The 27,539-nt window shown below is 43.4% G+C and overlaps 1 protein-coding gene across 9 annotated transcripts in view; it reads left to right on the forward strand.

Annotated features, from left to right (window-relative positions):
* LMNTD1 (lamin tail domain containing 1) overlaps positions 1-27,539 on the forward strand; it is a 295,666-nt gene that overhangs the window by 38,447 nt on the left and 229,680 nt on the right. For 8 of the 9 annotated variants that reach the window (XM_074937313.1, XM_074937330.1, XM_074937350.1 and 5 more), the window contains exons 2-3: positions 22,079-22,257; positions 24,893-25,081. In XM_074937313.1, coding sequence (XP_074793414.1) covers positions 22,118-22,257; positions 24,893-25,081 — 329 coding nt within the window. In that variant the 5' untranslated portion in view covers positions 22,079-22,117. Of the gene's footprint in view, positions 1-22,078; positions 22,258-24,892; positions 25,082-27,539 lie in introns of those variants that run through there. The other variant, XM_074937367.1, reaches the window with a different exon arrangement.

Raw genomic sequence — 27,539 nt, forward strand, 5'->3', positions numbered from 1 at the left:
GAACTACTGCTATAGGGCCTGAAAGGGGAGCACACAACTTTGTTTCTGTGTAGGTATTAAATATTGTTTTTTGTGGTTTTTGGATATCTTGGTGACAGAGTGGAAGATTACCCAAAAAGGAATTAATAGGATAAAATATACTTTTCAGCCAATTACGGGCCGAATTTAAGATCTAAACAATTTGACAGTAGTATTTATTTGTATTACACAAGCATCTAGGGGTCCTAACCAAGATCAGATTCCTGGTAGGTTAGGCACTGCAAAAACATGTATGAGAGAGTCCTGCCTGGAAGATTTTACAGTTTAAGTAGACTATACAGACAAAGGGTGGTGATTGGGCCTCAGTTCTCCATCTGTACAATGGGAATAAAGAGAGGAAATGACTTGCTCCAGGTCATACAGAAAGTCCTGGCAGAGCCTGCAATTGAAGCCCCATCTCTTGAAGCCCGGGCCCGTGCTTTAACGCTTTCCTCTCCGTAGCTTTTTAGTTTCTCTTGTTATTGGGGGAAGTAAACAATACCAATTCCTTGGCAAATTATACCTTTCAATGCATTGCATGTTGAGAAGATTTGGAAAGAATTTAGTTTTCTCCCTGCTTTACTAATAGACTTTAAAAATAAGGTGACATATGTATAGTAATGAAGGATAAAGGAATAAAGATATAAGAAATCCTAATTTGTATTATACTGGTACATCAAAGAGCTGCTTTTCCTTAATCCACTTACTGCCTCTGCACTCCTCACACAAAACCAAGGAAAATCCCCACAGAACTTCAAGAAGAAAGGAGGAGGGAGAAGTGAAGCAAATCTAATAGTTAGGAAAAGTATAATTTATTGGCTGAGCACATAAAAGCAAATATATGGTTACATTTAAAGCCGTTGTGTTAGAATAGAATGGAGGAAGCAATTGTATCAACAGCCAAAACCAGACCAGGTTACAGAGCCAAAATTTGGCCAGGTTTGGCAAGGTTCATGAACCTAAGGGGAACCAGTGCCAGGTTTTGAGTGACCTTGCATCCAGTTATGAGTTTGGGTGAAAGCCACGCAAAAGGCAGTTGTTTCATAATGTTTAACCTTGAACCAGGTGAAATTAAGTGATTTTAGCTGAGTTTCACTTTGGTTTTTTTTTGGTTCAAATCCGATTCTAAATTCCTAGGGGTGCAAACTGACACGAAGCAAAACTGAAAAGGGTCACATAAATCCCTAAACTAAACTAAAGCCCCCAAGTTTAGAAAGTTCAGCTTTAGTTCTTGATTCTCCCAGGTTTACTCATGCAGAATAGTACGAGGCAGGGACTGTTCATTACAATGTAGACCCTGATCCTGACTTGGGTGTCTATGTGCTACTGTATTAGAAATAAATAACATATGGATCAAAACTCCAGTGCAAACAACCCCAGGACTTTGGGGAAGTTCAGATCCACATCTGCACTTGGGGCATAGGTTCATCTGTGCTCCGGTCACAACAAGATGCACTGGTGTGAATGTGGAGTGACTTTCCTTAAGTCACACAACAGAGGGCTTGTTTATGTGGACAGTTGATGCACAGGAAGCTTCCCTTTTTTTAAGCACAGCTCAGGTTGTGGGCTCCCAGCAGTGGTACATTCACACTTAGTTGGCATGTAGGAGCATGCGCCACCCATAAACTCCATCCCGCCGTGGCCTCTACAGAAGACAGCGGGCAGAGCACCAAAAGTGGTTGGAGCCACTGTTGGAGGAAACAAGGTCTGGGAAACACACTGATCCAATCAGTGCCCATTAGCTGGGCAGCCTCCATTAGTTGGTTCTCAGCCTAAGTTAAAGCTGCATTTCCCCAGCAGAACCTCTGGCGGTGGGAGGGTGTGTGTGTGTGCTGGCATTCCCACAACAATCCTCTCCTTCCAGGGTTGAATGGCACAATAACTAGGTCTGAGTGAATATTTTGCAAAGAAAAATTTATCTGATGAATTTCCCCTCTTTTGTCTCATGGCATCGCTGAGCAGATCAGGATTTCCTCAAATTTATTATGTGAAAAGAATTGAATTCTGTGGCAATATTTATTCTTAAGGCTGTGAATTGATCATGAAGTCTTCTCTGCAGGGACTTGTCATTCAAGCTGTGCTGCTTAGTTGTGACTGGTCAGATCCAATACTGAGGCCAAATTCCAGCCCCCATTATGGTCCCTCTTCACTGCTCCAGTAGTGGAAAGAGAACAGAAACAACCCTGGGGGAATTCCCCAGTGCAGGACTAGTATCAGGCTGGTATATGTGACCCTACACTACTTCCTCACAGCCCCTGGTATATGGGTGAGCTGGAGACAGGAGAGGGAATGGCTAGTGGTCTGTGCACCCAGAATCCTTGTAAAACAGCCTACAGTCAGCCAGATAAGCCTGCCATAAATTAGAGAAGCCCCTGGAACTGCTGTAGTTTACACTTAGGGCTACACAAGTCATAGGAGCAGCCCAGAATCTGGGAGATATGAAGAAGTCTAGAGCCACCTTTGCCCTCCCATCCCTCTCTTGGGCTGTACCTTTTGTGATGTGTCTCCTGAGAGACAGCACAGAATCTGGCCCAAGGCACTAAATCTGTTTCCTGATTGCATGCCTGTGCCAGAGACACTTTTGCAAATACTCATGTATGCTAAAGTTATGTCTCTGCCAGTAACTTTTGTGCCAGTACAGCTTCACTGTGGGCAAGATTTACAAATATGCCTAATTGATTAAGAGCCCCAACAGATTTAGGCACTTTTAAAAATCCCACCTGGTCTGGGTAGCCGCACAAAGCAAACAAATATAATTCATACTCCTGGAATATAAAGTATTCACAGAGCTCTAAAAATAGCAATGATAAAGAAAAGCACATCAAGTTAATACAAACAGCCTGAGTTGTCATGCACCAAACACCTATGGCTAAAACAATTCCCAGCTCTCAGAAATCAGGAGTCATGAGACCATGCGAAAAACTCTTCAGTTTAACATTTAATAACATTCTATTTTCAAAGCAGCCCTATTTTATCACAAGTTGATTCAACTGTACAGTAGTTTTGACACCTCTGATTGCTAATTCACCATTACTTGAAGGCCAAAGACCATCCAAGGTTAGGAACACTCTAGTTAAAAATAAAATCTTGCCAATCCTTCACTTCATGCCTTTCTTCCCCTCTGCTGTGATATAAAGTATCTCCAGCTTTTACTTCAATAAAAGAGCAACTCATAATATCGGCTTGAACCAGTTTTCTCTGATTTGAGTCTCCCAAGTATTTTATTAATTAAAAGCTAGTATTGTGTTCATAGAGTAAGAGAAAAAGGCAGGAGTGGGGGTGGACTACTGAAGGTTTCATGTTGCATTTAGCATTTTGTTTTCATGCCTAGATCCTGAGCCACTTTTCACCACAGTCCCAGCAGACAGGGGACGTAAATCTAGTGTAGCTGGCTGAAAGGATCATCTCAGTGTGTAGTGGAAATTCTCAATGGCCAAAGCAACTCCTGTGCCAGCTCCTAGGCAAGCACTGGGAATGTGGCTGCATGAAAAAAATGTGGCTCATAGATCCCAGCTGCCAGATCAACACCCTAGAGCCCTCTCCTTGCGAGTCCGAGCAGAAAATCTAGCACAGGGGTGGCCAGCCTGAGCCTGAGGAGGAGCCAGAATTTACTGATGTACGTTGTCAAAGAGCCACAGTAACACGTCAGCAGCCCCCAATTCCCCCCGCTCCCAGTGCCTCCCATCCATCAGCAGCCCCGCTGATCAGCGCCTCCCCCTCCCTCCCCGCACCTGCAGATCAGCTGTTTTATGGCGTGCAGGAGGCTGTGGGTGGAAGGGGGAGGAGGGAGGGCGTGGCAGGCTCAGGAGAGGGGGCGGGAAGGGGTGGAGTGGGGGCAGGGCCCGTGGCAGAGCCAGGGGTTGAGCAGTGAGCACCCCCCGGCACACTGGAAAGTTGGCGCCTGTAGCTCCAGCCCCGGAGTCGGTGCCTATACAAGGAGTCGCATATTAACTTCTGAAGAGCCACATGTGGCTGCGGAGCCACAGATTGGCCACCCCGATCAAGCATTAACAGAGACAGGAAGTGCTAGGGAGTAACATCTAGTGTCCGCTAGAGGAAGGTAAAGAAAGAGCTTTGGGCCTCACAGGAATCTTGTTTCAGCTTTTGTGACATGGGTGTTGGGGAGGGAAGGAGAGTTAGAAAAGATGTCTTTGGTAGATAGGTGTAGGAATTGGCAGGCTGCGGGCAGGTGAGGACATTGGACGTCTGTAAATTGTTATGCCATTGTTACTGTGGTTCTTGAAGAGCTGTTACGTTCCACATTGGAGGGGTCTATATCTGAGTGTGTATAATGGGGTAGTAGGGCAACAGAAGATGAAATTGATGGACGTGATCCCCATATATTCCTTTTCTATCTTACAATTGCATTATGAAGTGTAAGTAATGTTTGTAAAATGTTTTGAAACCCTCAGAGGGAAGCTGCTTTAGGAATGCAACATATTTTCATGGAGAGTACATCACCTTTTACTGAGGAAACTGACTCAGGGCCTGCTCCTATGTAAATCCATGGGAGTTTTGCCACTGACTTCAGCGGAAACAGTATTGGGCCTTCTGAATGGCAACAGGTAATAACATCAGCGAGGGTGTTGGACGGGAGCCACTATGCTATTGCAAATATACTTGTATTTTCTCAGCTAAGTAAAGCCTGCAGGGTGAGCATCATTTAGGAAGGACCGTCCCTATTTCTTACTAAATATTTCCCATCCTGCCCTTCGATAAAGCTCTTGTATTCCAATGGATTTCCAAGGGGGTATCAATGGGGCATTGGGGGCATGGGTCATCATTCATGTGGCACTCCCGTCAGTACCCGGCCCAAGCCGGGGAAGCTAATGATTCAACCAGCAGACCAAATTCAGTGATGACTCCTGGTTACATGCCACTTGATGCACGTTGTCCATATGCTAAGAAGAAAAATGGGGCATTCCCCAATTGTCCATATTTATAACATTTCAACCATACCTGCCAATGTTTGCACTGGTTTAATGTGGAACAGAAAGTGCCAGACCATCAAACAGCAACGTGAGATAGATGGTGCAAAATAGTTGAATTAAGAAGAACTGCTTCCTATCATGACCGGTTTCAGAGTAGCAGCCGTGTTAGTCTGTATTCGCAAAAAGAAAAGGAGTACTTGTGGCACCTGAGAGACTAACCAATTTATTTGAGCATAAGCTTTCGTGAGCTACAGCTCACTTCATCAGATGCATAAAGTGGAAAGTACAGTGAGGAGATTTTATATATACACACAGACCATGAAAAAATATACATTGTAAGGAGAGTGATCACTTAAGATGAGCTATTACCAGCAGGAGAATGGGGTGGGGGGAGAGAAAGCCTTTTGAAGTGATAATCAAGGTGGGCCATTTCCAGCACATTTCCAGGAGTTAACAAGAACGTCTGAGGAACAGTGCGGGGAGGGGGGAGGAATAAAAAAGGGGAAATAGTTTCACTTAGTATAATGACTCAACCACTCCCAGTCTCTATTCAAGCCTAAGTTAATTGTATCCAATTTGCAAATTAATTCCAATTCAGCAGTCTCTCGTTGGAGTCTGTTTTCGAAGTTTTTTTGTTGAGGGATAGTCACTTTGAGATCAGAAATTGAGTGTCCAGAGAGATTGAAGTGTTCTCTGACTGGTTTATGAATGTTATAATTCTTGACATCTGATTTGTGTCCATTTATTCTTTTACGTAGAGACTGTCCAGTTTGCCCAATGTACATGGCAGAGGGGCATTGCTGGCACATGATGGCATATATGACATTGGTAGATGTGCAGGTGAACGAGCCTCTGATAGTGTGGCTGATGTGATTAGGCCCTATGATGGTGTCCCCTGAATAGATATGTGGGCACAGTTGGCAACGGGCTTTGTTGCAAGGATAGATTCCTGGGTTAGTGGTTCTGTTGTGTGATGTGTGGTTGCTGGTGAGTATTTGCTTTAGGTTGGGGGGCTGTCTGTAGGCAAGGACTGGCCTGTCTCCCAAGATTTGTGAGAGTGTTGGGTCATCCTTCAGGATAGGTTGTAGATCCTTGATAATGCGTTGGAGAGGTTTTAGTTGGGGGCTGAAGGTGACGGCTAGTGGCGTTCTGTTATTTTCTTTGCTGGGCCTGTCCTGTAGTAGGTGACTTCTGGGTACTCTTCTGGCTCTGTCAATCTGTTTCTTCACTTCAGCAGGTGGGTATTGTAGTTGTAAGAATGCTTGATAGAGATCTTGTAGGTGTTTGTCTCTGTCTGAGGGGTTGGAGCAAATGCGGTTGTATCTTAGAGCTTGGCTGTAGACAATGGATCGTGTGGTGTGGTCTGGGTGAAAGCTGGAGGCATGTAGGTAGGAATAGCAGTCAGTAGGTTTCCGGTATAGGGTGGTGTTTATGTGACCATCACTTATTAGCACTGTAGAGTCCAGGAAGTGGATCTCTTGTGTGGACTGGTCCAGGCTGAGGTTGCCAACTGTGCCCACATATCTATTCAGGGGACACCATCATAGGGCCTAATCACATCAGCCACACTATCAGAGGCTCGTTCACCTGCACATCTACCAATGTCATATATGCCATCATGTGCCAGCAATGCTCCTCTGCCATGTACACTGGGCAAACTGGACAGTCTCTACATAAAAGAATAAATGGACACAAATCAGATGTCAAGAATTATAACATTCATAAACCAGTCGGAGAACTCTTCAATCTCTCTGGACACTCAATTTCTGATCTCAAAGTGACTATCCTTCAACAAAATACTTCGAAAACAGACTCCAACGAGAGACTGCTGAATTGGAATTAATTTGCAAATTGGATACAATTAATTTAGGCTTGAATAGAGACTGGGAGTGGTTGAGTCATTATACTAAGTGAAACTATTTCCCCTTTTTTATTCCTCCCCCCTCCCCGCACTGTTCCTCAGACGTTCTTGTTAACTCCTGGAAATGTGCTGGAAATGGCCCACCTTGATTATCACTTCAAAGGGTTTTCTCTCCCCCCACCCCACTCTCCTGCTGGTACTAGCTCATCTTAAGTGATCACTCTCCTTACAATGTATATTTTTTTATGGTCTGTGTGTATATATAAAATCTCCTCACTGTACTTTCCACTTTATGCATCTGATGAAGTGAGCTGTAGCTCACGAAAGCTTATGCTCAAATAAATTGGTTAGTCTCTAAAGTGCCACAAGTCCTACTTTCCTTCCTATCATGAGCTCTGATAAGATATGATGCAATGGAAGAAGAGGAGATGGCAGTATTGTTACCATCTGATAGTTTCAATTTAAACTTTTTTTTTAGTACAAAATAGTGATCAGACAAGAGTGAACCAAAAGCAGCAGCTGATTATATTGGCGGCATTATAATCTCATTTAAAAATGAATGCAGAACAATATGTTTATTCAGCTATAATGGCAGTCTATCCATACAACACGATCTTGCCTTGTTTTGCAAACACCAAAGGAACTGATTCATGTCAAACAAACAAACACTATTTCCCCCCCCCCTCCCATGAATAATTCCTGTTCATGGTATATACTTTGAAAGATAAATATTTTCTCTTGTGTATTTGGACACAGTTCAGAGCAATTAGAGCCTCTAGGATGGTTCAGACTATTATTTGTTCTACTGACAGGTTTAGAAAAGTCACACAGCATGATCTATTTTAGAAAAGACATCATGAATATGGCCAAAGTAATGTATGCAGCTGGGTTTAAGTGCTTCATTTCCACTATTGTTTGTGTTTGTATGTAATGGTGATGGAGATTGATGCTTGTGCGCATTCATCAACATGTATATTTCCTTGACTGACGAGTCAGACAATGGCTGTGACACAGCTTTCAGTTAGCATCCCCAAGGCTTCCTGCAGATGTTTGATGGGCACTCATCTCCACTGTTATTTTGAAAGCCCATTTGGAAATAATAGCCTTATTACAGGGAACAGTAAGCGGAGGCAACATTATCAAAATGATTTATCCTGTCTGATCCAAACACATTCCCTAGGGCTTGCAGTTGGATATTTATCCCCTTGTCCCTGTTCCCCCCCGCCCCCCCTCCCCTGCACATTAAAATTATCCTGGGAGGTGGAATCAACTTATGATACATTGCAAAGATCCCCTTGTCTCTGCTCCCTAACTCTGGTGGATACACAAACAAACAGTCTGTGGTCCCAGAATTCAAATAAATGTCTTTAATGTCACCGTATTTGCTGTGATCTTTAGTTCACTGCAAGGCCATTAGTTCTATGGTGGAATAGGAAGGCAATTTTTAAATGATTTCCATTAATTGTTTTTGATGGGCTTTGCACTTTCATTTCTTTCAGGACCTCCACCACAGCTGAAATAGCAGCTAGCAACAACTGTGTTTAAACATGAACTTTTGCAAGCAGGGGGTCTAGTAAAGTTTCCTTGACTAGAGGGAACAGGTGCTTCTAGTCATCTTCTTCTTCTTATCATCTGGGGTTGGGTCATCATGCACCTACACTACAAATTTTACTGTGGTTAAGCAATGTACTTAAATAGTGACCTGACCATGACACAGCTAGGTTTAGTCTTGTCTGTGTAAATGGAAGCAAAATTGGAAAGTGTGACTCCTTAACTTGGTTTTAACACAATTTGATCTTCTCCCCACATATCTGCCCAAACTGGTTTATAGCAGACAGGAGACTACCACATGTAAGCATAGTGCTTAAACATGATCCAATCTGGAGTGTAAGTAGAGACTTGTTCCGTAATAATACCTGGCACTTGTGCTGTGTTTTATTTACATCTATGGATTTCAACATGCTTTACAGTGAAAAGCAAGTATCCTCATTAGGGCTGGTCAAAGAAATGTACTTTATTTTCTGCTAAGAATTTTTAAGAAAATGAAGAAAAGTCATTTGGGTAGAATATTTTGGGATTTTGCTGAGAAAAACGGAACAAAAAGCAAAAACCTGACAAATTTCTACAATGGAAATGTTTTTGCTGAAATTTCCATTTTGTCAAAGGGCTGTTTTTCTGGCTGAAAAGCTTTCAGCCTGCTCTAATCCTTACCCCCTATTTTACAGAGGGTGAAGCTAAGGCACACAGAGCAGCACTTGTTTGCCCAAGATCAATGGAAGAGCCAAGAACAGAACCCAGGTTTCCTGACACCCAGTTCAGCACCTTATCCCCTGTTTTCTATTGCTTCTTTTCACATACCCTGGCTTTACAGTGGCCAAAAATCAGCGTTTGCCAACAGTCACACGAAATGATATCAGATATGAGTTTTCCTGGTACTTAGGACAGCAGGCTGCTGTTGTAATTGCATGATATCTGTTGACAAATATAGCTCTCATCTTCAGCATATCCCAGAAAGCAATGTACTGCAGAATGATATGGAGGTACACAAGAGTGTGAGGAATATTATTATTATGTGTTTTCCTCCCCTACTATCTAGCCAGCATGTGCCTAGAGGAGGCAATATAAGGAAGTGGAAAGGGGGAATCAAGTTAATGAATTGAAGTCTATAGCCAGCTCTAGGGTGTACAGGCACTTATACAGTAAGAATTCTGGCTGCATTAAAGATGGTTTGATATTAAAGAAAAATGGTTTGGTCTCATTTTGATACTTCAGCTGCTTCAGTATCAATGCAAATAACAGACCCTTCCTGTCAAGTGTGTAGATTCCAGCTTTTTGTGCATTAGGAATACTTTGTATTGACATGATCCACTGCTTATTTAATGTTCTAGATGCTGAATACTGGAAAGGCACATTCCGTACACTGACATGATTTATCGTTGTGGCTTCTTCTGCCTCACTGGAATCAGGGCTGATATAATTAGGTTTCTAAAAAAAATTTGTCCACTGTTATGTGCAAAAGGATTTGCTAGGACACAAAGCCTGTCACAGCAAGATAAGAACCATATTTTGAATGTGAGCCTCTGCTATTTAGCTAATAGTTTTAATTAAGTTGGATTGCATTTCTCAGTTTGTCATTGATTAGAGAACATACCCAAGAAGAAGACAGTGCTTCAATAAATGGAGGGAATAGTTCTTTACCATTTTTTAAATAATTACTTGTCAACAAGCTGTGTCAGCTACTCAGTGTATTCCATCTGTGAAGATAATATTTATTTTTAATGCTTTTTCCCCAGGGAATATTGACTAAAGATTTTCCTCCTCTTTCCTTTATCTCACCAGTAATCGTTATATATTTTTCTGTTACAAAGCTTATCATTATATCCAGCTTTTCATGAATGATTAAAGAAATAGACTGAGTAAAACTTCAGGTGTCAGTATCATGTTCAGATGTCATACAACAGGTTTCATTAAGGATTGCAAGGAGGAGTTTAAATTGATATTGATCAAATGTGTGGAAGACTGGAAGCTACAATAAATATACAATATATTGCAGGGCTTAGCATAGTGAGCGGGGAGTCAGGACATGCATTCTTTCCCCAGCTCTGATACTATCACAATTGCTGTGCAACCTTAAGCAAGTCATTTAGGCTGGGATTTAGGTGCTCAACTTCCATTCATTTTTTCCTAGTGGAAATTGGGTGCCTAAATCTCTTGGACTTCTTTGAAAATCCCACCCTTGATCTATCATTTGCTGCTCTATTAAATGGTAATAACACACTATCTTTTCCAGCTGGGGGTGTTGTGAGGCTTCATTAAATAATACTTTAAAAAAACCTTTGAGATCCTTGGATGAAAGATACTGAAATGTGCAAGGTATTTACAAATATGACTAGATCTGGATAATATTCATTGGGTCAAAGTGAGATAAAATATTAGTATAAACAAGTGAAAAAGATACATCTTGGAGGGGGAAAAATCTAAACCTAGATATAAATTAAGGGAGCATTATTTAGAATGCAGCATATGAAGAGAGAGACAGGCTAACTGTGGATTAACTACTGTTGACAATGCAGTGTAACTGCAAAAGGGCCACTTGTCTTTTGAGATGTGTATACTAAAACCAGTAAGGTTATTGTACCATGTCATGGTTAAAGGGCTGGCTGAACCTCTGACCCATTCTCTGGTCTCTCTGAGGGTGTTGAGCCTTGATCTTTACCTCCCTGGCGTGAAGGCACACAATTCTCCCTCTCTTTGACCATATGTCAGGCTACAGCTCCCTGTGGATTAAGTGCACTTATCCCAACAGGTCTGCCTGGGTTCTGGTACCTGCAGATCCTCCCTTTGGGATTCTGTGACCACTAGAGAATATAATGGCAAAAGAGCCTTCTTAAAACAAAGTATTGTTTAATGTTAACAGTGGGAATGCCACAGGGTGCGCTCACCACTAGTGGATGCCTCCTCCTGGCCATCCTGGGGATTAGCTCTGCCAGGTGTTGCACCCGCCTCTGGTGGTATCGTCATCTGTAATCCTCTTGTCCCGCGGACCCCTCTCGCTCCAGGAACTGCAGCCTCCTCTTCATGACTCGACTCTCCGGCTGGGTCACCATACGTGTTCCCCCCTTCTGGTGTATCAAAGTCTTTCCAGGACAAATCATCCCAGGCAGTCCATTGTCCTCTGCCTGGTCTGTGCCACATCCCTAGTGGCTGGTAGGGGAACCTGGGCCAACCCTCTACTCTGGGTTCCAGCACAGGGGCCCTCCGGATAGCAGCCAAGACCTGCATTGCTATTCTTTGCTGCTATTCCCCTGAGCACCCTCCTACCTTCCTGGTTTCCCCTCCTCCCCCTTTGGGTTTGCCAGCCTCCCAACTCCCTCCTCCCAGGGAGCAACTGTGGACTACTCTCTATAGTCCCAACATACTTCCCTCCTCCCAGGGATTGCCTACAGCCTACCTTCCTGCAGCCCCCTTCTGTTGCTAGCTTCTTGGGTTATATAAGCCCCATCTGTCCCTGCCTAGCTGAGCCTCAAGTCTAATTAATCAATTCCTGCTCCCTGGCTCCTCCTCCACGTGCAGTCTGGGCAGTTAACTGGGCCTAATTTACCTTTCAGGGCCAGTGTGGAGAGTACATCCCATCCAAAGCATAACATAGGAGAAAAGGTTTTTAAAATAACCGAGGTCTACACACATCTCTCTTACCTAGCAGGCTTGCCGTTCCTCGTAGACAATAGACACATCTAAGTTCCCAGATACCCCATCCTCTGAAGTCTGGGTTCCCCTTCATTACCTCTTCTCTGAGAATGAGACTTTAAATCAGGCCTCAAGTCCTATTGTTCTCCTCTGTTTTCTGAGCCTGGTTAAACTGGTCTGGGCAGCTCAGTAAGAGCTGTGAGTAGTAACATTAAGTTCTAGGTGTTTGCTGAGAAGCTGTTATCTGGGCTATTGTCCTTCCTGATTCCATTTCCTGACAATCTTGCTGTGAATTAACTCACTATATTCATACACTGAACCTTTCAATAACCCCGTCACATACTGTATTCATAAATTATTACTGAGCAGGCACCACGTGTTTCACTGTGCTGACAAGTGTTTTGTACAGCAACAGTAAATCCAAGAACACACCTATAATACTGTACATAGTTCTTGTCAACTGCCTTTGAAAAAAACACAGACTGTGGATTTACACTAGCATAACAGAGGAGAATCTCCTTTGGGGACTTGTAAAACTAAGAAAATGGGATACAAATGTTATTGAGAGAGAATGGGTACACTTTCTACAGTATCGTCTTTACACTTTCTTTTGCCATCAACGTTTTACAGGCCAGAGCCTGGGCTGCACGTGAACAGCTTTGCACTTTTCCACCAGAGCAAAGATTTCCTGAAGTACACTTAGCATGCCACGGGAGGATCACCCTAAGAGAGCCACTGTAGCAGATTCTCCATTGTCCCAACCTCCCACCCTACTCCTTGTAGCTTGTAGAGATGGCATGCCTGGGGAAGGAAACTGAATTTGGATATTGACTCTTTAATGGCAGTCACTTTAGATGCTGAAAACTGCTGATATATTGATTAGCCCTATATATCAAGAAGGTTAGACGAAACCAAAGAAATAGATGAGATCGCATGTATTCCGTTAAGCATCATTGTGGTGAAATCCTGATCCCATTAAAGTTGACAGGAAAACTCCCATTGACTTCAATGGGACCAGGATTTCACTCCAGTAGTCTTTCTAGAATGTAAGGGGAAGAATAACATACAAGAGCAGCAAGGGACATGGAGTGTAGTTATGTAAAATACAGTGCTTTGTTCTCCTTTGTCAGTGCTGATTGATTATGTAGTCAATGTGATCACCATCACCTCCTATGGAAGATATTTATAATGATAAAATGTCATATTTATAGCAAAATAATGCATTATACAATTGATTCATGGTTACTGAAACCATTTGTCACTTAACATTAATGTACTGAGTGGTGGTTTCTTAACACACTAGTATATGTCAGCTAAGAATAAGCTCAGGGCCAAGTATAAAGTAAGGGTGCTTAATGTATCTTGACAGTCAATAAGTGGTTGATAAAGGACTGGTAATGAATTCATTATTCTCCTTATGAACCCATTCCTATTTATTGCAAACAATCAAAATATTTTATTGTGGCGAATGAGATCTCACATAACAGTTCTTTCACCAGAGGCTGCCATGAAAGACCAGTGGGACTAGAACAAAGGACAGTTAATGATAGGTTGTTTCTCAGAGAATCAAACACTAATTGGTCAATCAGATTGGGCATTTGAGAAGGGAAGAGTTGCAATTATATTAAAAGCTACTTATTGTACTTTGGCAGCTTTCTCTCTGCCGTGGGCGATTCTACAATCTACATCGACTTTCAGGTTCATCACAAAGTTCTAAGTTTCTTAGCAGTGCCAGGGTCAGGTTGTTAGTAGGGCTGTCAAGCGATTAAAAAAATTAATCGCAGTTAATTGCACTGTTAAATAATAATAGAATACCATTTATTTAAATGTTTTGGATGTTTTCTACATTTTCAAATATATTGATTTCAATTACAACACAGAATGTGTTGTGTACAATGCTCACTTTATATTTTTGATTACAAGTGTTTGCCCTGTACATAGTATTTTTCAATTCACCTAATACAAGTACTGTAGTGCAATCTCTTTATCATGAAAGTTGAACTTACAAACAAAGAATTATATACAAAAATACCGCATTCAAAAATAAAACAATGTAAAATTTTAGAGCTTACAAGTCCACTCAGTCCTTCTTCTTGTTCAGCCAATCACTCAGATAAACAAGTTTGTTTACATTTGCAGGAGATGATGCTGCCCACTTCTTGTTTACAATGTTACCTGAAAGTGAGAACAGGTGTTCTCATGGTGCTGTGTATCCGGCGTCTCAAGATCTTTACATGCCAGATGCACAGGCTTCAACCACCATTCCAGGGGACATGCGTCCATGTTGATGATGGGTTCTGCTCGAAAACCATCCAACGCTGTGCGGACCGACGCATGTTCATTTCCATTATCTGGGTCAGATGCCACCAGCAGAAGGTTGATTTTCCTTTTTGGTGGTTCGGGTTCTGTAGTTTCCGTATTAGAGTGTTGCTCTTTTAAGACTTCTGAAAGCATGCTCCCTACCTTGTCCACCTCAGATTTTGGAAGGCACTTCAGATTCTTAAATCTTGGGTCAAGTGCTGTAGCTAACTTTAGAAATCTCATATTGGTACTGTGACGGGTTGGATCACAGAAACCCCCTTGGGGCTGCCAACTGACGTGCCAAGACTACTGACGTGCCAAGATGAGTCGAAAGAATAGTAAACATGGCAAGCGACCAGCTTGGCTTAATGGTGAAATCCTAGCAGATCTTAAACATAAAAAAGAAGCTTACAAGAAGTGGAAGGTTGGACATATGACCAGGGAAGAGTATAAAAATATTGCTCGGGCATGTAGGAAAGATATCAGGAGGGCCAAATCGCACCTGGAGCTGCAGCTAGCAAGAGATGTCAAGAGTAACAAGAAGGGTTTCTTCAGGTATGTTGGCAACAAGAAGAAAGCCAAGGAAAGTGTGGGCCCCTTACTGAATGAGGGAGGCAACCTAGTGACAGAGGATGTGGAAAAAGCTAATGTACTCAATGCTTTTTTTGCCTCTGTTTTCACTAACAAGGTCAGCTCCCAGACTGCTGCGCTGGGCATCACAGAATGGGGAAGAGATGGCCAGCCCTCTGTGGAGATAGAGGTGGTTAGGGACTATTTAGAAAAGCTGGACGTGCACAAGTCCATGGGGCCGGACGAGTTACATCCGAGAGTGCTGAAGGAATTGGCGGCTGTGATTGCAGAGCCCTTGGCCATTATCTTTGAAAACTCGTGGCGAACGGGGGAAGTCCCGGATGACTGGAAAAAGGCTAATGTAGTGCCAATCTTTAAAAAAGGGAAGAAGGAGGATCCTGGGAACTACAGGCCGGTCAGCCTCACCTCAGTCCCTGGAAAAATCATGGAGCAGGTCCTCAAAGAATCAATCCTGAAGCACTTACATGAGAGGAAAGTGATCAGGAACAGTCAGCATGGATTCACCAAGGGAAGGTCATGCCTGACTAATCTAATCGCCTTTTATGATGAGATTACTGGTTCTGTGGATGAAGGGAAAGCAGTGGATGTATTGTTTCTTGACTTTAGCAAAGCTTTTGACACGGTCTCCCACAGTATTCTTGTCAGCAAGTTAAGGAAGTATGGGCTAGATGAATGCACTATAAGGTGGGTAGAAAGCTGGCTAGATTGTCGGGCTCAACGGGTAGTGATCAATGGCTCCATGTCTAGTTGGCAGCCGGTGTCAAGTGGAGTGCCCCAGGGGTCGGTCCTGGGGCCGGTTTTGTTCAATATCTTCATAAATGATCTGGAGGATGGTGTGGATTGCACTCTCAGCAAATTTGCAGATGATACTAAACTAGGAGGAGTGGTAGATACGCTGGAGGGGAGGGATAGGATACAGAAGGACCTAGACAAATTGGAGGATTGGGCCAAAAGAAATCTGATGAGGTTCAATAAGGATAAGTGCAGGGTCCTGCACTTAGGATGGAAGAATCCAATGCACCGCTACAGACTAGGGACCGAATGGCTAGGCAGCAGTTCTGCGGAAAAGGACCTAGGGGTGACAGTGGACGAGAAGCTGGATATGAGTCAACAGTGTGCCCTTGTTGCCAAGAAGGCCAATGGCATTTTGGGATGTATAAGTAGGGGCATAGCGAGCAGATCGAGGGATGTGATCGTTCCCCTCTATTCGACACTGGTGAGGCCTCATCTGGAGTACTGTGTCCAGTTTTGGGCCCCACACTACAAGAAGGATGTGGATAAATTGGAGAGAGTCCAGCGAAGGGCAACAAAAATGATTAGGGGTCTAGAGCACATGACTTATGAAGAGAGGCTGAGGGAGCTGGGATTGTTTAGTCTGCAGAAGAGAAGAATGAGGGGGGATTTGATAGCTGCTTTCAACTACCTGAAAGGGGGTTCCAAAGAGGATGGCTCTAGACTGTTCTCAATGGTAGCAGATGACAGAACGAGGAGTAATGGTCTCAAGTTGCAATGGGGGAGGTTTAGATTGGATATTAGGAAAAGCTTTTTCACTAAGAGGGTGGTGAAACACTGGAATGCGTTACCTAGGGAGGTGGTAGAATCTCCTTCCTTAGAGGTTTTTAAGGTCAGGCTTGACAAAGCCCTGGCTGGGATGATTTAACTGGGAATTGGTCCTGCTTCGAGCAGGGGGTTGGACTAGATGACCTTCTGGGGTCCCTTCCAACCCTGATATTCTATGATTCTATGATTCTGTGATACTTCTGCCCCCGCTTTCCCTGCCAGCTTGGGACTTCAGCACCCTGTCTTGTAGAGCCAGACACGCCAGTCTGCTCCAACACAGACCCAGCGTCTGAACCACATGCCCCAAAGCTGCAGACTTAACTGAAAGCAACTTAAGAAGTGTTCCTGTCTTTAACACTCAGATGCCCAACCCCCAATGGGGTCCAAACCCCAAATAAATCTGTTTTACCCTGTATAAAGCTTATACAGGTTAAACTCATAAATTGTTCACCCTCTATAATACTGATAGAGAGATATAGACAGCTCCCCCAAGGTATTAATACATACTCGGGGTTAATTAATAAGAAAAAAGTGATTTTATTAAATACAGAACTTAGGATTTAAGTGGTTCCAGGTAGTAACAGACAGAACAAAGTGAATTACCAAGTACAATAAAATAAAACATGCAAATCTAAGCCTAATACAGTAATAAAACTGAATACAGATAAAAAACCTCACCAGTTCCAGTAACTACAGACTAATCTCCTTCTAATCTGGGTCCAGCAATCACTCACACCCATGGGCAGCAAATTCTATGGGCCCGTGGTGCCCAGGCACCAGGAATATTCCTGTCCCAGGGGCCTGGCTCCAGCAAAGTTTCTCACCTCCCCACCCCTCACACACTCCCCCCGGCCCCACCTGCCACCCCCGGGCGATTTAAAACAGCCTGGGGGCTCCCGCCGCCACCCAGCAGCGCAGTGGGGCTGAGCGGCTTCCTGCCCGCTCGTTCCACATGCGCTGCCGGCAGGTCCTTGCAGCCCGTGTGAGGGGGTGGTGCCGCTGCCCCCGCCCCAAACACCCCTGCGGCCAGTGGGAAGCTGCAGGGGCGGTGCCCGGAGACAGCAGTGTGAGGAGACCCCCCTGCTTGCCCCACCTAGGAGCCGCTGCCGGAGGGGGTGCCCCAGGTAAGCATCAAACCCCCCATCCACTTCCAGAGCCTGCACCCACACCCCCTCCGCAAACACCCCCTTCAGCCCCCAAATTTCCTCCTGCACCCACACCCCGCACCCCTTCTCGCCCCCAAACTCCATCCCAGAGCCTGCACCCCTCACCCCCTCCTGCACCTCCATCCTGCACCCCTCCCCCAACTCCCTCTTGCATTCCCACCCCTCCCCTGCACCTACTTTTGTCCCCAAACTCCCTCCCAGAGGCTGCACACCCACCCCCTCCTGCACCCCCGCCCTCTGCCCCAAGCCTGCACCCAGCACCCAAACTTGTTCCCAGAGCCTGCACTCCAGACCCCCTCCCCAACCCAAACTCCCTCCCAGAGCCCGACCTCTCACCGCTTCTGCACCCAAATTCCCTTCCAGAGCCTGCACCCCAATCCCCTGCCCCAGCCCAGAGCCTGCACCCCTCCTGCACCCCAATCCCCTGCCCCAGCCTAGAGACTGCATCCAAACTCCATCCCAGAGCCTGCACCCCAGGCCCCGTCCCCCACCAAACTCCCTCCCAGACCCCAACCCCTCACACCCCCTGCACCCAAACTCCCTCCCAGAGCCTGACCTCTCACCCCTTCTGCACCCAAACTCCCTCTCAGAGCCTGCATCCCCATCCCCTCGTGCACCCCAATTGCCTGAAGCCCAGACCCCCCCGCAAACTCCCTCCCAGAGTCTTAGGCAGGTGTGTGTGGGGAGTTTGCGGGGGGGGGAGGGTTCTGGGTGTTCTGGGCACCACCAAAATTTCTACAAACCTGCTGCCCCTGCTCACACCCCCTGTAGTTACTGTCCTTTATTCCAGTTTCTTTCAGGTATCCTTGGGGGTAGAGAGGCTCTCTCTTTAGCCAGCTAAAGACCAAAATGGAGGGGTCTCCCAGGGGTTTAAATAGACTTTTTCCTGTGGGTGGCCACCTCCCCCTCCCCCTGTGTAGAATCCAGCTACAAAATGGAGTTTTGGAGTCACATGGGCAAGTCACATGTCCATGTATAACTGAGTTTCTTACCAGCCAAGCCATATTCCAAGGAAAGCTCAGATGTGGATTGGCATCTTCAAGATCCATTGTCTGTTAAGTGCTTCTTGATTGGGCATTTAACTTGCACATTCCTTTCTCAAGAAGCTGACCAAATGCTTACTAAGGCTACTTAAAAAGAAAAGGAGTACTTGTGGCACCTTAGAGACTAAGAAACGGTTGGGGGTGGAATAAACATGGGGAAATAGTTTTAATTTGTGTAATGACCCATCCACTCCCAGTCTCTATTCAAGCCTGAAGCAAATACTCCCAGCAACCACACAACAGAACCACTAACCCAGGAACCTATCCTTGCAACAAAGCCCGTTGCCAATTGTGTCCACATATCTATTCAGGGGACACCATCATAGGGCCTAATCACATCAGCCACACTATCAGAGGCTCGTTCACCTGCACATCTACCAATGTGATATATGCCATCATGTGCCAGCAATGCCCCTCTGCCATGAACATTGGTCAAACTGGACAGTCTCTACGTAAAAGAATAAATGGACACAAATCAGATGTCAAGAATTATAACATTCAAAAAACAGTTTGAGAACACTTCAATCTCTTTGGTCACTCTATTACAGACCTAAAGGTGGCAATTCTTCAACAAAAAAACTTCAAAAACAGACTCCAATGAGAGACTGCTGAATTGGAATTAATTTGCAAACTGGATATAGTTAACTTAGGCTTGAAGAAAGCCTGGGAGTGGATGTGTCATTACACAAAGTAAAACTATTTCCCCACGTTTATTCCCCACCCCTCACCGTTCCTCAGACGTTCTTGTCAACTGCTGGAAATGGCCCACCTTGATTATCACTACAAAAGGTTCCTGCCCCATCTCCCCCGCCCCCGCTCTCCTGCTGGTAATATCTCACCTTAAGTGATCACTCTGGTTACAGTGTGTATGGTAACACCCATTGTTTCATGTTCTCTGTGTATATAAATCTCCCCACTGTATTTTCCACTGAATGCATCTGATGAAGTGAGCTGTAGCTCACGAAAGCTTATGCTCAAATAAATTTGTCTCCAAGGTGCCACAATTCCTCCTTTCCTTTTTGCTAATACAGACTAACACGGCTGCTACTCTGAAATAAGGCTACTTAGAAATCAAGCCAGTACACAGCCAATATTCATAACTTTGGATACAAAAATGATACATGCATACAAATAGGATGAATAGATTCAGCAGATCTTAACCTTCACAGAGATATGTTACATAGCATATGTAGCATAAAACATATTCCAGTTGTGTCATATATATATATACATTCATAAGCATATTTTCATAAAGCCTTATGTGGGGCACCGTCACAGGGACCTTCTTTGCGTTTTGTGAAATCTGCAGTGAAAGTGTTCTAAAAATGAACAGCATGTGCTCGGTCACCATCTGAGACTGCTATAACATGAAATATATGGCAGAATTCAGGTATAACAGAGGAGGGGATCTACAGTTCTCCCCCCAATGAGTTCAGTCACAAATTTAATTAACACATTTTTTTAACAAGCGTCATCAGCATGGAAGCTTGTCCTCCTGAATGATGACAGAAGCATGAAGGGGCATATGAATATTTAGCATATCTGTCATGTAAATACCTTGCAATGCTGGCTACAAAAGTCCCATGTGAATGCCTGTTCTCACTTTCAGGTGACATTGTAAATAAGAAGAGGGCAGCATTATCTCCTGTAAATGTAAACAAACTTGTTTGTATTAGTGATTGGCTGAACAAGAAGTAGGACTGAGTGGACTTGTAGGCACTAAAGTTTTACGTTGTTTTGTTTCTGAGTGCAGTTATGTAACAAAAAAAATCAACATTTGTAAGTTGCACTTTCACAACAAAGAGATTGCACTACAGTACTTGTATGAGGTGAATTGAAAAATACTATTTCTTTTGTTTATCATTTTACAGTGCAAATATTTGTAATAAAAACAATATACACTTTGATTTCAATTACAACACAGACTACAATATATATGAAAATGTAGAAAACATCCAAAATATTTAATAAATTTCAATTGGTAGTCTTTTGTTTAATAGTGCGATTAAAACTGTGATTAATTGCTATTAATTTTTTTGATCATGATTAATTTTTTTGAGCTAATCGCATGAGTTAACTGTGATTAATCGACAGCCCTAGTTGTTAGATAACTATATAAAGATGTAGATATTGATTTACTGTTATCGTGTGGTGAAATTCTCTTAGTACCAAGGGTCCGTGCACCATTTTGAAGGCTTAAGTGGCGCTTAAGCAGGACACAGACCTTTCTGCATGGGGTGAATTTCACCCTGGGGTGCCTACCAATGAAGATATGGGGCCAGATCCTCATCTGATATGAACTGATGCAGCTCCACTGGAGTCGCACTTAGTTACACTGGTTGAGGATCTGCCTGTAGATTTCAGTCTTGTTTTGTTTTGTTTCTGCTGCATTTTCATCTTCTGAGGTTGCAGTCCAAAGCAATGAGATTCATTTACGTTAATTACTGATGAAAACCCTTCCACACAGTTCCTCAGTTTTCCATCCATAAAATGGGGACAATAATACTTCTTTTCTCTCCCAGCTATTGTCCGTCTTGTCTATTTGGATTGTAATTTATTTGGGACAGAGTCCATCTGTTACTGCGTGCCTGTATAGTGTCTAGCATGATGGTGCCCTAGTCTTGGTAGGGCCCCTACGTTCTACGGTAATAAAAATAATACTAACCATAGTCTGAAATGTAGCATCGCTTTACTGGTTTTATGGCATCTCATATGAGCCAATGAGTTGCAGCAGCTGTTCTGCATCAGAGAAGAAGTTCTATCCTCCCACACTCAAGAGAGTTTCTAGCCTTAGAAATGAATTAGAACAACAACACGAACAAGAAAATAGTGCTCCATTCTACAGTGGGAAACTGATTTTGAATGCTAGGTAATTTTTGATCTGGTTAGATGGTACCAGAGGCTATTGCCTCATATTAATGAAAGGTCAAATCCCAGACTCCATGCTGAGTTTGTATAAAGTGCACTTGATAAACGGTGGTTTTGCAGAATCACAGAGAAATAACCCTTCCCACAAGCCATAAAAGAGCAATAGCAGGGTTGCTTCCTGGATCCTACTGCATTCTCAGTGAATGGGTGTTTCAGAGCAGTCCAGAGTCCATCATCTTGAGTCTGAGAGATGGGTTTTTCATTTTACAAATTCAATACACAAGTGAATAAGTTCCAGTTTTGTAAAGTTGTGTACATGGTTTTACAAATGTGGGCCTAAGTGACAAAGGCAAAACAAAATTGTAGGATTTTAACGTGGGGCAGAAGGAAGGCAAGCCTTATCCTACACTACTGAAGTCAATGGGAGCTTTGTTATTGCAGGGTCAGGTCTGAAATAGGAAACCTTGGGAAGGAGGTTGATTACAACATGACCAGTTTTTGAGCTGGCAAAACAGTTACAAGTGGCCATTTCTTCCATCTTTTACCATGTAGATTGACCTGTCATCTGGGGCTCACCATTTAAAAGATGGGATGGCTGCCATTTCTGGCATATATGTAAAGAAGGAGATGCCTGCACCTCAGGAACAACTAGAAGTGAGCAATTGTGGCGAGATGAGAACTGAAATCATCGGATACAAGAATCCTCAAATGGAAACCAGATCCCAAAGCAGGTTTGTTTTCTTCTGCACCGAATACAGAGTTCTGATGGAAAGTTGGTTTTCTTATTTAAAGAGAGCAATAAGGTGGGTGTGGCATTTTACAGTTCAATAAAAGAAATTCCCTGCCCTAAGGAACTTGTGATATCCAATTTTGCCGACCTCAGGCATTCAAAAACCATGAATCAAGCCTCCAGAAACAGTGAAATTTAAAAACAAATAATAAATGTTGCATTCTTCACATAGTGGTTTCTGAGGCTTTAGGGTACACTAGCTTCACATTTCCAAGCTTTTCTCAGCTCTGTGAGGACTAGAAATGTACTATTTTTTTTGTCTTCTTTTGTTTTCTGTTTTTCCCAAATACAACTGAGATTCTTATGAAATGTCTTTATTCCAGGAGCTTGGGCTTTAAGAAAAACACGCAAGATGTGCTAAAATCACAAGAGTTGGCAACAGTATCTAGAGATGTCAAGGACAACCCAAAGTAGCTTATTGTAATGCTTGACACCTCTTTGAATAGACTAACACAAGAGTGATCAACAATGATTTTCTTCCTAATCACAAGGATCCACCCTAGGACAATGGTTTGCTACAGAGACTGGTCAGGCTGAAGGAAACCCAGTTTGGACTGTAGGGGAGTCTGGAACTTCCTGGCAAGACACCTGAAAAAGGTCTGAAGCTGACCATTTGGTCACATGGCAAAGGGGGCAGAAACCTTATTTAAAGGCAGGATCAGTTCCAGTCTCCCTCTTCTTCAGAGTCTGACCATTGCCAGCAGTAGAAGGAGAGGCAGGAGGGTCCTACCCACCCGAACACGGAGTGGGTCCAATGGCTCAGAAGAAGGGCTGAGCATAGACACAGTGGGGAGTGTGTAAAGGCATTTGTTGTTTTGCCCAATGACCTGCACTCTTGTATGCTTTGAGTCAATGTTACTATGGTTTTAGAAGCCCTTGTGCAAAGCCTGTGTTCCTTGCTTTACCTGCCACATGATCCCCGAGGGGTTAAATCGCCCACAGAGATGGAACTCTGGTGAAAGCATGCAAAAGCAACTGGGAGGTCAGAGCACTGACTTCAGGGTCTAGGGCAGTTGGACCCTAGAGTCCCACATCTTAGGCAAGGGTGGCAGACAGGGAGTCTGCTCCTTAGAGCTAGAGACTGTGACTAGATGCTGGCCAGACCCACTGGCTTGGAAACGTGGGATCCAGAGGTTGGGACCAATTACAACAGACTGGTGACTGTCCACTACGGGAACTCAATCAGGTCTGTAACACCATCACCATCGCATCTAATTTATGCAAAAATAGGGATTTAATGGGGATTTAAGTGACAGACAGGCCTCGTGCTGGCCCACTGCACAAAGGTAACTTTGCCCTCCATGCTTTGCTTTGTGTATGCAATTAAATCTTTGCAGAGAAGTAGGATAAGACCACACTTCTTGTATGAGAATTATTGGCCTTGTAGATTAACAGAATGAGAAATGACAAGATTCTACTGTACTGTATTGTTTAATAGCACTCACTGAGACTACAGTTTAGGAGCCCAAACTAGGGTCAAGAAAACAGCAAGGAATGATTGCATGCATGTGGATATACCAGAATAACTTAATGGATTTTATGTACTGTATCAAAAAGAACACCCCCCCCCAGAACCCTGAGTTAACAATTTAAGCAACAATAACAGCAGTTTTGTCAACTTATTTTAAAATATTGCACACAAGCCATGTTAAAACAGTATTAATAATAAGGTTTCAAAATCAAGAATCCAAAAGTTAAGAAATGCCGGAATTAAGGTTGCCTGTGCAACTTTAATCAGCTCCATTGTGCATATGCATTATGATGCATTTAATTACATGATCACATACTATTTTTTCCACATTTTGTCCTTTTTCTCTGCACAGGATGTACCTGCTCTGGGGATGAACCAGGGCTGTGTAATGAAGGGGAGTTCATTAGCATGCTTAGTGTGGGCAGAATCTTCAAGGAATGAAGCTGCAAAGTTTTAACAAGTCTCTACTGAATATGTGTGAACTGCAAATTTCAAAAGTTTATAATTTGGGTAGATTTTCTTGAGGAAGGCAAAATGCACATTCTTGACATAAAGGCCAATCCTGCCAAATTTCAAGTCCGTGCTCCAAAGTATATTTTCCCCTCGCCTTGGTCTCAGAAATAGCTGAACTATTTTGGCTGAAAAAAAAATTCAACCTAAGGTAGAATACCCAGCATGGAAAATTTGAGCCCAAACAGTTAATGTTTGGCAAAGTTATAAGCAAGTGAAAACAGGTTCTTATAATGGGAAGTGTTGGGCAACCTTAATAATAGGTAGTGCTACCAACCTTGCCTATAAAGAATATGGTATTGAAAAGTCTGCATTTTGGAAAGTAGACCCATTTCAGTAGTGGCAGTGGCTGGAGGTATTCTTTTTGTGCTGAACAGATGTGCAAGGTTTTGGGAGTTGGGGTTGCGGGAGAAAGCTCCATGTGTTGTCTGCCCCCCATTGTGCACCTGAGTAGGAGCAGCCAGAATCTGGCCCTATTTTTTGTTTTGTTGGTTCGTTGGTTCAATTTATTACAGTTTAATTTTCATTTTTCTAAAAATGGAAGCAGAATAAATCTTTATTTTTTGGATCTGACTGATATTTTGTGTGTGCTCAGACAGGAGGAGCTGGATACCATACTCTTGAAGAAAGACGAGGACTTAAAGAATTTAAAACTTCTCATGGCCCAGAAGGAAATAGATTTGCAAGAGCTGAAAACCCAAAGGACATTATCCTCAGTACAGCTGGATCTAGCCATGAAAGAGCTTGAGGAGCTAAATAAAAACATCCTGATGTCTCAAAGAAAGTAAGAAACTAAGTTTAGGTTTCGGGCAGAAATTTGCACGTTTCTCCTTTCTTACCTCTGGCTATTTCTGTTGTATTCACAAATAGCTATATCTCTTAGTCTTGTATCAAAGAGCAATGTGTATTTAAAGATACAAGCCCAGACACTCAGCTGCATCCAAGCTGTGTTTGCTACATCTCAGGAGAAGGAGGGCAATGGTGGCTGTATTGCAGCTTAGCAGCCCGAGGATTCTAAAACCATCTCAGGGCTGATAGTCTCTGGCATGAATTAGAGCAGCCTTTGGCACTATCCTCAGAGGTTGTTTTTGCAGTTGGGAATAGCTGGAGTGCAGTGATGCTCTGGCCCCACCCACTTTCTTGTGGTTATAGCTGCTACACTGACAGAAAAAAGATGGACTGCTGATTCACTAAAAGAAAAGGAGTACTTGTGGCACCTTAGAGACTAACCAATTTATTTGAGCATAAGCTTTCGTGAGCTACAGCTCACTTCATCGGATGCATGAAGTGATGCTGATTCACTGGCCTTATATTACCCAGAGATTTCCCTGTATGCAAGTGTACTTCTCTTGTAGCCATTTAAGCTGGCTTTCTGGCATGGAGGCACAAAGCAGCCAGAGCATAGTCCTAGACGTAATCCACAATATCCTAAATACATCAGAGCAAATCCTATTTGGTAGCACTACTGAGTTCTGCAATGCAATATCAATGAGACTTCTCACATGTCAGGATTTGGCTCATAAGGAGAAGCACTCTTATTACAGGAGTGGTGGTTTGGATAACATACTGTTTTTTGTAAGGCATGGGCTGCTTTAGAGAGAGCATAACTCTTTTGAGAATAATTTCAATGTAAAAAGTAAAAAACACAATAAAAAATGGATTAAAAAGGCAGAAAATGTCCTGGAAGTTTCTCTCGTTCCTTTATTTGAGACATAGTTAAACTCAGGAGCTTGGCAAGTTGACCCCCCAAAGGGTTTTCCTGGCTCTCAGAGCTTTTATTGTCTGTACAAAACACACTGAGCACCCTGTGCTGCTTGTCCTCAACTAGCAAATGTCAACTGTGCCAGTGTAACCCAGGTTTATTTAAAATAGCTGAGCAGAGCTCATGGGCGTGACAAATTCAAATGAGCTGCTTTGCTGCCAGACTTAATGGCTGTATTCTGCTCCGCAAACTTTGATGAGAAGCAATTTAGAATAATGTGACATAGCAGCAGTCAAAGGAGCTCGGAAAATTGTTGTGGCTCCCGTGATTAACTGTTCAATAGACTGTTCTGGCTGCTTCTTGTGTGCCTCTCAATATGAGCAGCAGCCATTCATCTACGATCAGTGGATGCATTGATCAAGGAATTGCTTCGCGTGTGTGGTCGGGCATGGAGCACTGGGCTTTCACATCCTCTCCTTTCCCCAGTAAGAGAGTCACATGACCTGACATCCTTTGACTTTTTGCCTCTATACCTAATTGAAAGCACCGGACCTCATTGTATGTTTTAAGTGTCCTTATATTTCCCTATCAAACTGTAGTGCTCCAACAGAGGGAAGAATGGATGCAAATCAGAAAAGTGCTACTTATAGCCCTGCATTGTATTAATGGAAGTACATGGAGATAAGTAGACTCCCATTGTGTGTCAGCTTCAGGGTGGCTGGCATTAGGATATTTAGGGGCTTCCACTGTGACTATTTAGTGGGGTCCCCCTTCTTTGCAATTTGTCCTTTCCCCCTAAAAAATTCTCACCATTTTCTCTTCTCCCATCCCCTTTCCACTATTAACTCTCTCCCTCTCACTCAGTCAGGAGCTGTTGAGGGCCAGATGATCTTTCCTTTTCTGACAGCCCATGCCATAGCACCAGTGAAGAGAATCAGTGAATATTTGTGGTCTCCCCCTTTCCCACTGTTATGACTGGTGACAGACCAGAGACGTGGAAGCTGGGGTTTTTCTAGCAGCAAGTCAGTGGAGAGCACATTGATCTTCGCCCTACCTAAGAGCTAAAAAGCACCTAAAAGAAGAGCACTGATCAATGCATTTTAGGGTGCAATTTATCCCAGTGCACAGGGCCAGCAGTACGCACATCTTAGTCCCACACAGGCTAATTTCACTCTTAGGTAGTAATACGCCCCTCATTCCCATGTTAAATTTGAAATTGTCCTGCACGTTGGAAGCCCATTATGAGTTGAGGTCCCAAAATAAACAACATCCAGGCTATAAAGGCTCTGATAGCCACTATCAAAGAAATATAGCTATCATAATTGCATGTCCATTTATCCTATCACATGGATACCTAAGACAAACCTACAGTACTTGGTATTTAATTGATACTTATTACTATTTTTCATGGATTAATTAAATTTGTACCCAGCAGATTACGTGATAATTATCCTTACATTTGTTATGGGAAACTAGAAATTGCATGGGTTGTTAACAACAAGCAAACAGAATGTAATTGCAAAAACACAACATGGTTATC

The sequence above is a fragment of the Natator depressus genome, chromosome 1 (genome assembly GCF_965152275.1).
Source record: "Natator depressus isolate rNatDep1 chromosome 1, rNatDep2.hap1, whole genome shotgun sequence".
Classification (NCBI taxonomy): domain Eukaryota; kingdom Metazoa; phylum Chordata; order Testudines; family Cheloniidae; genus Natator; species Natator depressus.